The sequence below is a fragment of the Natator depressus genome, chromosome 6, assembly GCF_965152275.1.
Source record: "Natator depressus isolate rNatDep1 chromosome 6, rNatDep2.hap1, whole genome shotgun sequence".
Classification (NCBI taxonomy): Eukaryota; Metazoa; Chordata; order Testudines; family Cheloniidae; genus Natator; species Natator depressus.
The window spans coordinates 116,967,165-116,983,063 of NC_134239.1; the positions used below are offsets into that span (position 1 = coordinate 116,967,165).

The 15,899-nt window shown below is 43.9% G+C and overlaps 1 protein-coding gene across 1 annotated transcript in view; it reads right to left on the minus strand.

Annotated features, from left to right (window-relative positions):
• Positions 1-8,758: 8,758 nt before the first annotated feature.
• Positions 8,759-15,899, minus strand: part of RHOJ (ras homolog family member J) — a 66,205-nt gene continuing 59,064 nt past the window's right edge. Inside the window, exons 3-5 of the mRNA XM_074956403.1 lie at positions 15,731-15,895; positions 12,916-13,011; positions 8,759-11,159 (exon numbers count right to left, since the gene is read on the minus strand). Coding sequence (XP_074812504.1) covers positions 11,013-11,159; positions 12,916-13,011; positions 15,731-15,895 — 408 coding nt within the window. The 3' untranslated portion in view covers positions 8,759-11,012. The remainder of the gene's footprint in view (positions 11,160-12,915; positions 13,012-15,730; positions 15,896-15,899) is intronic.

Sequence of the window (15,899 nt, forward strand, 5' to 3'; positions counted from 1 at the left end):
GGCTGCGTGTCTGTCACGGAGGTCACAGAAATCATTGATTCCGTGACTTTCTGTGACTTCTGTGGTTCCAAGCCAATGGGAGCTGAGGAGCTGGTGCTTTTGGTGGGAGCAGCGCACGGAGCCCCCCAGGCTTTCCCTTGCCCTAGGAGCTGCAGGCACACTCAAAGCCAGGTAGGGAGCCTGCGAGCCCTGCCAAACCCACCCCCCAGCACCAGTGGGGGTCCTGGGCCACCCTCCAGCACCAGCAGGGGTCCCGAGTCACCCCCCCAGCACCTGTGGCACCCCCAGACCGCTCCCCCTTCCCAAGCACCCGCGTCCCAAGTTTTAGTTAGGGGTATATAGTAAAAGTCATGGACAGGTCATGGTTACTGACCTGTCCATGACTTCTACTAAAAATATCCGTGACTAAAACGTAGCCTTACCAATAAGAAGCACTTTTGAAAATCCCATGCTAGACTCTTTAGTTAGAGGATTCAGATGGAGATTGCTATACAGACCCCTCCTACCATACACAGACTGTTGTGCAAAGTGATTCTTTCAAGGGGCAGTAATTACTAGCAACATTTTATAATATTAAAACAGAACTTCAAAACTCAAGTGGCCTTTATGATTTATGATTCAAGTGGCCTCCTGATTTATGCCCACTCATATAATGTTTGCATGGCTTGGAATATAAAAACTAGATTTTGATTAGATTTGTTAGTTCTTTTTCTGTTTCTAGTAAGTTTCATGCTGTGGTTCCTATCACTGCTGTGTTTGGGATCCCAGGAGTAGCCTGGAAAGTTTACCTTTGCACCCATGATTCAGAAAGTTTTCACTGACGTTAAAAACAAATATTGAAAGCATTTCTATCAATAGCAGCTATTGGATTCTCCCTAACCTTTTAAAAACTTAATTTTGGGGGCCCAAATTTACTGATTGTTGTCTTTGCAATGTGACTTTACAATTCTGCTTCCGAAAATTATAATGATATCTTTGCCTAAAATAGATATCACACTTTCACTGCATTCGTTACCTAACTGACTTTTCTATTCATTTTGACTATGCATAAAAATTTCCATGCATATTTCATTTCATTATTTTCTGTGATAAGAATGGAGGTTGCAAATCAGCAACACTGAAATCAATGGAAGTCTTCCACTGAAGTCAGTGGATCCTCATTCCCTCTAGAAAAACATTTGCTTTTGTTACAGATTTTTTTCTTCATTTTTACACAGTACAAATACATCTAGAAACTGTCTTTGATCTCAATTGTTTTGAGCTCGCTTCCTGGTAGAAGAGATGCTGCTCCACTCCGGCTCATGCTATGAAGCTAGAAAGAGTTCAGTCATTTACAGCTGTAGGAAGCAGATGAAACATGACAGAAATCCCCTGGGACAGGGCAAAATTTTACAAAGGATAAAGCATGTGCAGCTAGGCACATGTAGTCTACTGTTTTATGTAACATGTAGCACCTGTGTTGCTGAGAGTGCACGCTGCATTGCTTTCATGCTGCAGTGCAAATGTGCTTTCAAACCAACCTGGTTTACTGTGAAAAGAATCAGCAACAATTCAGTTTAGTTTTGAGCTGGTAAGTTCTAATACTATGAACAAGGAGCCATCTGTTCCCTCTTTGTAGTAAAAAGGCTAAGAGCTACACCAGTATTACACAAAGCTGAGCTATGCTAATTAATGGGTATCATCCCACCCAACCAGGAGAGAGTTTGCAGGCAGCAGCAGCCAGCAAGACTATAGAGAGCCAATGAAGAGCTTTTCCTGCAACGAGGGCATGTGGATTATGGAAATGGCAGCACCCTTTTCTAAGAACTTGTCCACACTGAGGATTTGCCCCAGCTACTGCCATTGGTGTTCACACCAGTGTAGCTACACGAGCAACAGCCAGTCCTGTAAAAGTGAACTACTAGACACCCCAATTTGCACCAGTGTAACTGAACCTGGTTTCAAGCAGGTCTTAAGCTGCTCCAGTGCACATGGTGGCTATAGCCTACGTTAGGGGTGTGCATTGAAACAACTACACTGCTGGCTGCCACCAGTGGTTGAAATCTCCAGTGTAGACAAGGGCTGAGAATTTCAACATTGGCTAGTGACTATGGGTGCTTCAATTTCTGGGGGTCCAACTTGAGAGACCTGGGAGGAGCCTGATTTTCAGGGTGGGGTGTTCAGCACTTTCTGAGCATTGGGCCCTTTAAGGTACCCAGAGTTTGAGGCATCCGCACTTAGGAGTCACTTTGAAAATCTCGGCCAAAACCAAATTGACACTGCTAGCCATGTGAGATGAAGTACAGACGCACCCCACAGACGAGCAGATAAGTCCCTGAATACTGAAACATCCACTGTATAGGTCTGGTTCAATGCAACGATGTGGAATTTTGCTCACTGCAAATGAAAGCTGCTCAGAGCAACGTGAAGATGTACGTTTCTGGAGTAATTTGCTTTGATTTTTCTGGGTAGCATGCAAAGGGTTTGGCTTTGCCCTGCCTTTCCTCCACATTTCATTAGCCCACCCCTCTTTCCTGGAGTTTGCGGATGTTTTGTGGGACCATTTTGGGTGCTGTAGGTTGATTGAGTACAGTGCCAAGTGGGCTTCTGGATAGGATTTGCGGGAAGGGCTTATTGGCAGTTGATATTTTTTTGTCACACAAGCCGCCAGAGTATATGGCCAAAGGTGATTCACTGATTAGCTAGAAGGGGTTTAATTAAATGGTCTATGCTACACGAGGACTGTCAACTAAGGGCCAGATCCTGCCACCCTCACTGACATGGAGCAATACCTTACTACACAAGCAGAGCATGGGTCTCCTTGAAAAGTGAGGCTCTACTCAGTGTGAGTAAAGGTGTAAAATCTGGCCCCTTAGGAATGTAGGAATAAATCTGAGCCTTGCCTAGAGCTTAGTGTTGATTAGAATGCAATATAAAGTAGCAAGACCCAGAGTCACACGTCGTACTGATAGTTTTGTTACTTAATGAAATTAAATGACACTTAAAAAAGAAAGACAGAGACATTTCGATGAGAGACACTGATCAAGCAAACCTCTTTGGTGTTGAGGCAGATCTTTCCGGCACCTGATCCTGCTCTTGTTGAACTCAGTGGGAGTTTGGCCACTAACACCAGTGGGAGGAGGCGTGGGCCCTAGGGCTTCCTTTCTTAGCTATGTTAATCTTTAGCATCTAATTCCCAGATTATTAACAATGCAGGCTTTCAGGGTCGAATCCAAAACCCACTGAAGTCAATGGAAAGACTCCCATCGACGTCACTGAGCACCGGATTGGGCCCTTCTTGAGAAAAACGTTTTGTTTCTTGATCTGATGTACCAGCTTGTTCTTTACAAGTTGCGTGGTAGCTGTGGCGGTAGATATTTAAAAGGCAGAGCAATGAGAGGTGTGCACACTCACTAGGGCTAGGACCTACAGGGCAAAAGGGAGAGAGACAGTGGCTCTGTGGAACCTGCTACTGCCCATGCACTACAAGGAGTGGTACGGCACAAAAGATTAAGGGTGCTTCTTACACCCCCTTACTCCATTGCACCAGCGTGCAGGGCCAGCCACAATCTGACCCACACTAATTCAGTAGCATCCTCTCCTACATGACATGACAGGAGAACAGGCAACATGGGCAATCTTGTTAAAATAGATCACAGAAATATCACTAAACATATTGTATATGTTGTTGAATTTAGGGCCTGATTGGAAGCCCCTTGAAGTCAACTGAAAGGAGCCGATCAGCATCAGTGGCTTTTGGATCAGGCCTTTAAATATACGTGTGCAAACATTTTTCTTGTAGCTCCTCATTAGATACCCCCTTGGCACCTTTAGGCTGAGAGATCCAAAGTTGACTAAGGGAGCTGAATGCCCAGTTCAGACAGTTCTGAAAATCTCAGCTTCAGTTTTCCAGTCTAGGCTGCGTGCCCCAGGCTCTGCATTCAGTTTTATGGACTTAAGAATGGTTATATGTTAAGAGTGCCAAGCTTAACAAAGTTTGTCGCTGATGGCAGCTCGGGTCAGAATTGCTCCAGTAAAAATCATAATTAAGACAAAAGCCTTCTTCCAAATTAACTAGAAAAGCTCTTGAATTTTATTAGGCTGAAGAAATTTCTCACCCATGAAGAAATTTCTCATGCAAGACAGACAAGCCCTCCTATCCGCTGGAATATATTTTGTTTAATTACTAAGTGCCCTATCCTGCATTACATATATATACATAACTGAGGTTGATGTCTATGGAAGTCCTGTAAGCATTAGGATTGTTTGATCAGACCCGGTGTGACAACAGAGCATCCATTTATTGGCATGCACCGTCAAAGAGCTCACCACGAAAATTTTTGCTGGGACCCTATTTACGTTTTAGTTATTAATTAAACCAACTCTTGATAGAATATGTAGGTTTAAAAAAAAAGCCCAGGCTAGGATTTAGCACATTCCTTTTAAGATCTGAAAGCATTTGAAAAGATAATAGGCTATTAACAAAACTAGGTCTGTCAGAAATGGCTTTGACATCAATTGAGATAAACTATGATCATTGTCAAATAATTTCTTGGAGTAGTTTTTACTTTTTACTTACTCTAATAAGCTTTAGAATAACATTATGAATTCAGGGCCTGATTTCCAGTGGGCACTGCAGGTGCTTGGCACCATAACATCAGGTTGCTGGTTTACAGCTTTTCGGTAGGGCAAATGTTTATTGTTTCTGTTGTTTCTAATGGTGCTTGAAAAATAAGCTGATGTTTCTATTCATTTCCGTGTTTCTGCTTTAGAACCATCAGTGGTGTCACAACAACTCTGGGAATAGTCTTTGCTCATCCGTTCATAGTCCATCTGCTGGCTCCGTAGCAGAAAAGCACAAGGTACTGTAGGCCATTTTTCAAAGGTCATTCTTAACTCTGCCCACAATATTTAGAAAGGGCAACGGCTTGTGCCTCTACAACTCACATTCACCCATGCAAGTGGAGCTCCTTCCCTCAAAAATACATCGTGAGTTTTACAGCTGGGAAGTTACCCGGCATAGAAACATGTGCACTCACAAATACAATCGGTGAGGAGAGGGGGCAATTAAAGAGGCCTTTTGAAAATTTGGCCTTGTAGGGCCTACATAAACTCTGGCTATATTTAAAAATTTCTTTTTGATGGCAGGGAATTAAAAAATACATAGAATCCAGAGGCCATTTCTAAGTGGATTGTTACCCTTTGAGGGTAGGTAAAATTTTGGTCATAAGCAGCTTGAAAGCATCTCTTTAATTCACAGTTTTATCACCTTGCAAAATTGATTTACTTCACTTTATAAGTGCAAAAAAAGTCTTGCCTTGCATTAATTAAAATATTTTTTCATGAATAATAATATTCCTCCATCTACTTTCTCTACTATGCAATGATTTGTACAGAGGTCTGTAGTTTTTAATATATGAGGATATTAGCATTTTAGCATCTATTATCACAGTATTTAGTTTCCCAAAATTACTGCAGTTATATTGATGATATAATTGGTAATTTAATTTCCGATTTAACATGCCTATCATATGTCATACCATCATTATTAACAGGCATCATTGATATTAAACAGCACCCAAACCCCACCATTCAATTATTTGTGGCTTCCTCGGAGGCATGATGGGAATGATATATTGCACTTTTCCAATGTATTCATTATTTTATGATAAGCTCAGTTGTCAATCTAGAGTTTTAGTGTCTCTTCAATTTAGAGGAGCTGTAACATTATCTGGCAGATCCAACCTTAGGGCATGTATTGCAGTTCAGGTGAAAGAGACTTGGCCCCCATTTTTCCCTTACCCAGAGACTCATAAGTATGTGTATACAGTATATCAACTCAATTCCTGGGGAACGGAATAAGCATGCCATCTTCCATTGAAATCAGTGGCAAACCTCAGTGGGGTCAGATTGAGCTCTAAACCCTTGATACAAAGTCCTTTGAAATAAACTGATGGGGGAGGGGGCTTTTGTTCATTTCATGGGCATTTGGGTCAGGCCCTAAGTCAATAAAATATTCCCAAACATTTCTATATCCAGTCTGCTCCTAGCTTTCCTGCTGCACCTCTGATACGTGGGAGTCCAGTGAACCCACTGCCAGACATGCCACCTGCAGCCCAGCTGCACTAGGAAATTAACACATTCACCTAACCGAGACGCAAACCACAGCTCCTTTCGTACGGAAGAAAATGGCATCGTCTCCGGGCTCGCTTTCTGGTCTGAGCTATGTTTCCCAAACTTTCTGTCAACATATTCTAGGACAATCCCTTTGACAGGATGAAACAGGAGCCAGCATGTTCACTAGGGATACTAGACAAATTAGAGGATCGGGGCAAAAGAAATCTGATGAGGTTCAACAAGGACAAGTGCAGAGTCCTGCACTTATGATGAAAGAATCCCATACACCGATACAGACTAGGGACCGAATGGCTCGGCAGCAGTTCTGCAGAAAAGGACCTAGGGGTTACAGTGGACGAGAAGCTGGATATGAGTCAACAGTGTGCCCTTGTTGCCAAGAAGGTCAATGACATTTTGGGCTGTATAAGTAGGGGCATTGCCAGCAGAAGGAGGGACGTGATCGTTCCCCTCTATTCGACATTGGTGAGGCTTCATCTGGAGTACTGTGTCCAGTTTTGGGCCCCACACTACAAGAAGGATGTGGAAAAATTGGAAAGCCTCCAGTGGAGGGCAACAAAAATGATTAGGGGACTGGAACACATGACTTATGAGGAGAGGCTGAGGGAACTGGGATTGTTTAGTCTGCAGAAGCGAAGAATGAGGGGGGATTTGATAGCTGCTTTCAACTACCTGAAAGGGGGTTCCAAAGAGGATGGCTCTAGACTGTTCTCAGTGGTAGCAGATGACATAACAAGGCGCAATGGTCTCAAGTTGCAGTGGGAGAGATTTAGGTTGGATATTAGGAAAAACTTTTCACTAGGAGGGTGGTGAAGCACTGGAATGCGTTCCCTGGGGAGGTGGTGGAATCTCCTTCCTTAGAGGTTTTTAAGGTCAGGCTTGACAAAGCCCTGGCTGGGATGATTTAATTGGGGATTGGTCCTGCTTTGAGCAGGGGGTTGGACTAGATGACGACCTTAGGTCCCTTCCCACCTGGTATTCTATGAATCTATGATATGTACCCCAGGTGTAAGGCGCACACCAGATTTTCTTTAGCATCTCTGACTTACTGCAACTTCGTTTTCAGTCATGTCCACAGACAGTGACACAATGTTTATCACAATTCGATTGTGCAATAATTAAGGTTAAGATTCTGTCATGGGTATTTTTACTAAAAGTCAGGGACAGGCCATGGGCAATAAACAAAAATTCATGGAAGCCCGTGACCTGTCCCTGACTTTTACAAAAAATACCCTGCAGGGGCGGGATGGGAGACAACAATCAGTTCTGCTGGGGGCTGACCTCAGGCCTCTGCTCTGGCCCTGCTGCTGCTCCTGCGGCAGGGGCTGACAGCTGGAGCTTCAGCCCCAGTGGGGCTGACTCAACCCTGGCCATTGCTTCAGCCCTGGGGCTGCTGCTTTGGCGGCCCTGGGGCTGACTGCTGCTCCAACCCTGCCCTGGAAGAAGTCCCGGAGGTCCTGGAAAGTCATGGTATCAGTGACCTCCATGACAGAATCATATCCTTAGCAATAATATAGCAAAAGACACTTATTTACCAATTACCATGGCTAACCATCCCTTGTCTTGGAGATAATGGGTGACCTGTACTGATATAAATGTTTTGGCTTCTGATCCTGCTCCTATTAGAGTCAATGGCAAAGCTTAAATTTGTGTCCGTAGGATCGTGGGACCTTGAATTCTAAGTGAGTTGCATTTACTAAAACAGAAATTGCTTCATTTACCCTTAAGTTACAGCCAGTACGTTCTAGCCATGCACTTTCCACTGATTTTAATGGGTGCCGTGCAGCTGGAATTCAGAGCAAGGCTTTTACAATGCAATGACAACGATCTCATATTGGAAAACCTTCTATAAGTATCTGTGTAGTAAAGGATACTGTCATCATCACTGAAGTCAGTGGGAGTTTTGTCTTTGATTTGCAATGAATGTGGGATTGAACCTTATATCTCCCACAGTATTCTTGTCAGCAAGTTAAAGAAGTATGGGCTGGATGAATGCACTATAAGGTGGGTAGAAAGTTGGCTAGATTGTCGGGCTCAACGGGTAGTGATCAATGGCTCCATGTCTAGTTGGCAGCCGGTGTCAAGTGGAGTGCCCCAGGGGTCGGTCCTGGGGCCGGTTTTGTTCAATATCTTCATAAATGATCTGGAGGATGGTGTGGATTGCACTCTCAGCAAATTTGCGGATGATACTAAACTGGGAGGAGTGGTAGATACGCTGGAGGGCAGGGATAGGATACAGAGGGACCTAGACAAATTGGAGGATTGGGCCAAAAGAAACCTGATGAGGTTCAATAAGGATAAGTGCAGAGTCCTGCACTTAGGACGGAAGAACCCAATGCACAGCTACAGACTAGGGACTGAATGGCTAGGCAGCAGTTCTGCGGAAAAGGACCTAGGGGTTACAGTGGACGAGAAGCTGGATATGAGTCAGCAGTGTGCCCTTGTTGCCAAGAAGGCCAATGGCATTTTGGGATGTATAAGTAGGGGCATAGTGAGCAGATCAAGGGACGTGATCATTCCCCTCTATTCAACATTGGTGAGGCCTCATCTGGAGTACTGTGTCCAGTTTTGGGCCCCACACTACAAGAAGGATGTGGATAAATTGGAGAGAGTCCAGCGAAGGGCAACAAAAATGATTAGGGGTCTGGAACACATGACTTATGAGGAGAGGCTGAGGGAACTGGGAATGTTTAGTCTGCAGAAGAGAAGAATGAGGGGGGATTTGATAGCTGCTTTCAACTACCTGAGAGGTGGTTCCAGAGAGGATGGTTCTAGACTATTCTCAGTGGTAGAAGAGGACAGGACAAGGAGTAATGGTCTCAAGTTGCAGTGGGGGAGGTTTAGGTTGGATATTAGGAAAAACTTTTTCACTAGGAGGGTGGTGAAACACTGGAATGCGTTACCTAGGGAGGTGGTAGAATCTCCTTCCTTGGAAGTTTTTAAGGTCAGGCTTGACAAAGCCCTGGCTGGGATGATTTGATTGGGGATTGGTCCTGCTTTGAGCAGGGGGTTGGACTAGATGACCTCCTGAGGTCCCTTCCAACCCTGATATTCTATGATTCTATGATTCTATGATCTATGGTGTTGCTTACTTTGGGCCGAATACTACAGTCCTTACTCAAAATCCCACTGAAGTCAATGGGAGTTTTGCCTGAGTAAGGACTGTAGGATTGGTTCCCTATCTCCCGTTAATGGCAGAGGCTTTCTAGCTGCCCCTCTATAGACACAAGCACTGTACAGTGCATCCAAAGAGGAGAATGCTGGCTGTTCCAAAAAACCGGTGGGTAAATTAATACCTGTGCTAGTACTTTGCTGGTGGGAGAGGGTGCAATTCCATACTAGGTCTGGAAACACTGACTCTTGCAGTTGCTTTTTTCAGGGAGTTCCTTTATAGGTCTAGAAACATGGATTTGCTGGCATTGTAATTGTATGCCTTGGAGAGGTACAATCAGAAATGAAATCCATAACAAGACAGCTACATGGGCATCTCCAAGGCACCTGTAGGCAGATGTAAGTAATAAGACACCCTCACAGTTCACCACCGAGTGTCTGTGGTATAACAGCATCTTGCTGTGATGTGCAAAACAACAGGCTCCCTGGAGAAGCCTTAGCAAAAAGGCACACTTTATTCAACAGCAAAGAGTGCTTATTGTCAGCTTTCATTCCCTTGAGGTTCAGGCTTCCTGTCTCCATATTACATGCTGCAGCACACCATCCTGCATATTGTCTGAAAGAAAGTTCCTGAGTAGTCTACCCACACTATACCTTACCTGCTATTTGCAATAACGAACATGGAAGACACAGACAAAGCAATGAATAGCAAATAGAGGACTACAGTAAATAGACATGTTGAAAAGTCCGCTCAAATGAATACCTTTACACAAGATCATTTCTAAAAAACTATTTCAAATAATGCAACTGGATCATTATAAAGCACTTCAAATCAATGTGGCTTTGGCTAGTTTGTTTTTGTTTTCAGCCGCTGGGTGAGATGTGGAAATGCACCCAATCTGTAGATTAAATTTATAACACTCATGGCCATGCAACACCTCCCTGCTTTTTTCGTGTCAGTCACAAGATTTTTTGGTGATCTGATCACTTTGTTTCTGCAAATTAACGCTACAGTTTTTCACTTCCACTGTTCTCCCTCACCCAGCTTCTGAAAACCTCCTGGCCCAGCCTGGACACATTCTGTATAAAATAGAGATATTTGCCATTTCTTGTAGTAAAAAGAACATTCCTTCAATCTGGAGGTAAATACTGATCCATTTTGATGGCTTGATGCTGTAACATGAGTTAAATGGCTGGGAATTGGAGTCACTACTGCTTTGCTTTCATGTCATTTTAAACAAACTAAAGTAGATCCTGAAACTAGTGAGTATCTTATAAAGAAAAGTAATTTGAAAGTATATCCTATAGATAACGTATACGATTACATATTAAACTCCTAATGATTTCTCTGTGCTTTTGATCCATTCATATTCAATTCTTAAGTATTATAAATTTATACTTTTGATCAATTCCTGCTTAAGGCCACAAATGAAGTTTTTCTTGGTGGTTTTACAGTGTCTTTAAAGTTTTCAACACAGCACCCTAACCCTAACCTGATTCAGAGTCAGCCATTAGCAGACATCCTGTTTTATACTGGCTCAGTGCGTACGAGCATAGTGTGGGAACAGGCTGCATACAGCTCTATAGGGTTAGATAAGCAAATAGACATTAGCTGGCTAACATGTTACAGCCTGAGGTTTCACAGAATTGAGGAATCCTATATGGTTTAATCGGACTCCTTTCTGGTCATGTTCCCCATTTCAGTTTGTGTGTGACGCTCATTGCCATTCTGACCTGGGGGGTTTAGTTGAACAATAGCACTGTCCTGCTTTGCTTTTCAAGTGACTTCATACAACTGTACAGCAGCTGTGGCACGTCACGCAGCGTTTCTTCTTTTTCTTAGGGTGAAAAATGGTGAGGATTGCTTCATCGAAAACTGTTTTAAGGCCTTTCTGTGTCAGGGCTGAACATTCCAAATAACACTGCGCTCCAATCTGAAACAGGAGAGAAAGAGAGAGAGGGGTATCATAAATACACAGTTTGGAGAAGAAGACAATATGACATGTTTATGACCTACAGATCCTGTTGTCCTCACGTGCACATAACTCCCTGATATGGAGTGAGCCATGCCTTTAAAATAGATTAAAGTCCTAGCTCTACCTTGGGCCTGGCTTCCTCTCTGATCATGGGACTACCACAAGGCCTTGTGGGACAGGAATTGAGAATAGATGCCAGGGCACTGTCTCAGTACAGAAGGAGAAGTGGAGGGAGCAACAGTCTGCCGATGGGGCTGGCCAGGAAGAGGAAGCTCCATGTATGCCGGCTGAGATTTTGTAGGAACTCTTTCACTGCATAGGGGTTCCTCTGAACAGAAGAAGCTGGATCTCCTGGGTTTCCAGGAGGCATTGCATGGATCTCAGAGTTTCCAGGAGGCATTGGCTCGGGTGCTCCCTGGCAGTGTGGTTGAGTCACTTAACATAACTATCCTTAGCTCCCCTTCCATGCTCTTGGCCTACCCTATCAAACTCCACAGAGATGAAGCCATTGCAGAGACACTTCTACAGGCTCAGGGTGATTGATGGGGGCATGCCACTGAGTCAAAAATACCCTCCCGTTCTGTGGGCACTTGCACACATGCAGAGTGGACCTTGAGCCTGCCCATGGAAGTGAATTTGGATAAATGCAATTCCTCCTGCTTTTAAGCTCTGCTTGGCCTTTTCGAACCCTTTGACTAAATATCAGCATAACCAATATGTGCAGTGACTAGCTGGAACGTGCTCGTGTCTGAATGCAGATGCTGCTGGCATTCACATACGTACGTATTTCATGTTCATTTCTCCATCCCTTCTCCTTACCCAGAGCAATTATACATTATGAACTGAAAAGAAGATCCCATAAAATAGAGGGCTATGGGCCTGAGTCTCATTTACAGTAAGGCCCCTGTACGTAGCTGTGTAAAGTGGCCTTAAATGTCTAAATGAGAATCAGGCCGGATGTGTTTGTATGGGAGTGACTAAGAGTAGAATTTGTCCCATCGTGATTAGCCCATGTAGCACCAGAGAGAATACATTTGAGCTTGTTATTTTAGACGAGCTTTTGTATCCATCTCCTATATATGAGTCTTAGCTAAAAAAGCTGGATCCAAACACACTGAAACTTTGGGAGAGCTCCAGTCCAGATGAGAACTTTCCAGCTCATTCCCATCTCTGCAGCCTAAATGCAGCTTCTGTAGGTTACGATTCATTTTTTTTCCCAGTGACTAAAGTTACTCTGCCAAACACAGATGTAACATTTTCTCCCAGGAGAATCATAGAATGTCTTTATAGGTTAATATAAATGAATAACATCCACAATGTACAGTTTGTTTTAACAGGATGTGTAAAACAACCTGTTATGTATCCATTTTGTTACGACCAAATACAGTAAAATGTTGCAGTGGCTGATCCTAAATCAAACCTAAAAACATTAGATGTTTCATTACATTCAGATGTCTCATGCATGGAGTATGCTTGTTATATACCAGAGATTTATTAGTGGGATTGCAGAACAATAAAGGTAAGACTAGAGACAGGCTTAAAGGTGCAAAATCCAGTGTGTTTGGAGTTGAAGTTTTAGTTTGGGCCCAAGTTAGAGAAAATGGAGGAAAAAATGAAAGAATTGGATTTGAGTGAAATATACAGAAACTAAAGTTATGGCCAAACTATCCTGCAGCCTGGGTCCTAACAATAGAGTCATGCAAAACAACGATACCTCTTTAGCCAGCTTCACTCCATGTTCGTAAGTGAGGGGTTTCTCCTTCATATAAAGGAGTCGAGCCAAAGTTTTGGGATCATCACGAAGATCAATCTAGCAGTAAAACACACACACACAATGATAAAGACAACATTCCTGTGGATGCGTTGGCTCCACAGCCCCATGCTAGAATGAATATTTCAAGGACACCCCCATTTATCCCCTATTAGAGAGACCTTTTTTTTTTAAATGTATTTTTTTAAAATGTTCATAACGTATTTCTCTCTCTCTCACTGTGTGTGTGTACGTGCATGTGGCCTCAGTGTCTCCATTTTAGTTTCTGGTCAAAGCAGAAAAGAGAGAAAACAAGACATTGTGTAAGAGTCTTATAGGATTAATTCTATCTATTAGAGCTGTTTGGGAATTTTCCATCAATGTTTTTGGATGGAAAATGCAATTTTTGCAAAACTGAAATTTTCCTGAGGAAAATGTTGATTTTGCAGATTTTGTTTTGATTCTCCATTAAAATTAAGTATTTAGTTCTGGGTCAGTTTGCCCCAAGTGAAACATTTTGGTTTGTTGAACTGAAACAAAACATTTAATTGTGGGTCACTTTTATATTAATCTCTGACTGCCTCAACTGCAGTTGTTGTTTTTTTTAAAAGAGAATATGAGTTTTTACGCCTTAGTAGAGATGGACTAAGTAGCATACTGATTGTCCAGTGAAATGCTATTCTGCAAAACTGCCTCCAAAAGATCTTGGTATAAAGGATTGAACGTATTTCTAACTCACCATTATTTGCAGCACCCTTTTAGAAGTCTGAAAAATGTTTTCCTCATTTGGCAAACCTTGATTTTTCTCTGAATATTTTTATAGGCTATAACATTTTTTTATATTTTTATACACCTTCAGCTCCCATCAAAGGGTGTTCAGTGCTTCTCAGGAGATGCTTGGCACCTTGCAGGATTAGACCCTCCACAAAGAGTGTGTGTGTGTGAGAGCTAGCTGTTCCTGCAGAACTGGCCTAGCTGAATCTCATAAATGTTTTGGCAACAGAGTGATTGATTTTAAAAAACCCAGCTCTGCAGAATGTATCCACCTTAATGTGACCATTTGACAGTAGGTCAGAGCTCATGCTTACGCCATTTAGCAGGAGGGACCCTCTGAGTTGGGGATGTCCGATGGAGGAAGGTTACGACAACCAAAAATACAGGTCTGAACTGGTGGTCATGTGCCTACTACTCTGCTCTGCAGCTTGAGAGTGAATAACAATAATAATTGTTTTGGGTTGGTTCAGTCTCTTTCTCCCAAGAAGGGGAGATCCTTCCTTTGGGAGAGATGTTAAACCTCATGCTTCAGGGCCTAAGTCTATCTCCAACTAGTAGGGATCAGGTGTGGTGTCTATCTCCACAGGTGTCTATCTCCAACTATTAGGGACTGAATCTGGTGGGCAGATCATCCCACATCTGTGTCATGGCCCACAGGGCTCAAACCCAGAGCCACAGGATTCACAGGAGCAGCCATGCTTCAACCCTCCTCTTGGTAGCCTGCTGACAGTTGCTTACCCAGGACCCATGAGGCCCAGCCCCAGTTTGAGGATCCTCCTCTGAGGTCCTATTGGTGGAGCCACAGAGCAGCTGATTGGCCTGCTGACCCTACTTAAGCCAGCAACAGGAACAGGAAGCTGTCTGAACAACTGGGATCCAGCCTGCTCTGGACTGTGTGCTTCCTGCTCCCACTCCCCTGGGTTGGCATCCTGACCTGGCTTAGCTCCTGACCTCTGACTTGTGGTTCTGATCTCTGGTTTGTCTCCTGCCTCTGACACCCTGTTATCCTGACCTAGCTGACTCTTGGCTCCTGACTGAGGACTCTGGCTCTGATCACTGGGTCTGGCTGCCCATGACCTGGCTTTGCCAATCTGCTTACTCTGTAGTTCTTACACCTTCCTCTGAAACAATTGGTGCTTGCCACTGTCAGAGACAGGATACTGGACTGGATGGATCATGGGTCTTATGCACTCTGACAATCCCTAGGTAAACACTGGGGGAAGAAAGTGCTCTCAGCAGGGTTGGCTGGTCTCGAAGGAGCTGCGTTGTCTCTAAAGAGTTTGTTAATCCTTGTTGGCTCAAGGAAGGCTATTCAGGGGGTGAACTTTGGGGGATGTAATATGGGAATGGCTCCCCCACTCCAGAAAAATATAATGAATTTAAAGCTCAGTTAAAAATCACAGTGATATTAAGGAGCCCCTAACACAGAGTATGGGTACACTGGAGTGTAATTTCCTGCATGGGTAGACATAGGTGTGGTAGCTCTGATCAAGCTAGTGCATGGGAAATAGAAGTGCAGCCGAGGCAGTGTGAGTAGTGAGGTGGACTCGCCAGCCTAAGTATGTATCTAGGGGTTCAGATGGGATTGTATTTGAGTTGCTAGCCCATACTGCTGCTTGCGCTACTATTTTTAGTGTGTTGGCTCGATCGGAGGTAGTCTGGGTATGTCTTCTTGACCTGGGAATTATACCTCCTGCTCCAGTGTAGACATACCCACAGAGTGACCATTCAGAGGATTGGGCAACTAGATGCATTATGCTTGCATGGGGCTTGGGGAAGCCTGCTTGTTTCAGTTCATGTGAGTTGCAGCCCCTGAGTTTTGCTCTGAGTTGCAAGTTTGGTATCCGGTGTGTGCAGAACAGCAGAGTTTTCAGGGGACCCCGGGAATGCAGTCAAACCTCAATCCGGGTAAGTTCCAACTGGCTTTGAGGTTTCACAAGGCCTGCCTGGCTGTAGAGTTCCAGACCCCTTGTGCTGGCCAATAGGCTTCCCAGTTAGTAGCTACCTGTGTTCCTATGAGCACATAAGGCACATGCGGCATGCTGACTTTCAGTTCAGGCACCCACTCTTCCTGGACATTGTGGTAAGAGGCAGGGTTCACCACAGAAAAACAGATCAAGAACACATCCGTGTTGGGATAGGAGAGGGGTCTCAGCTGATTGTAGTCCTCCTGT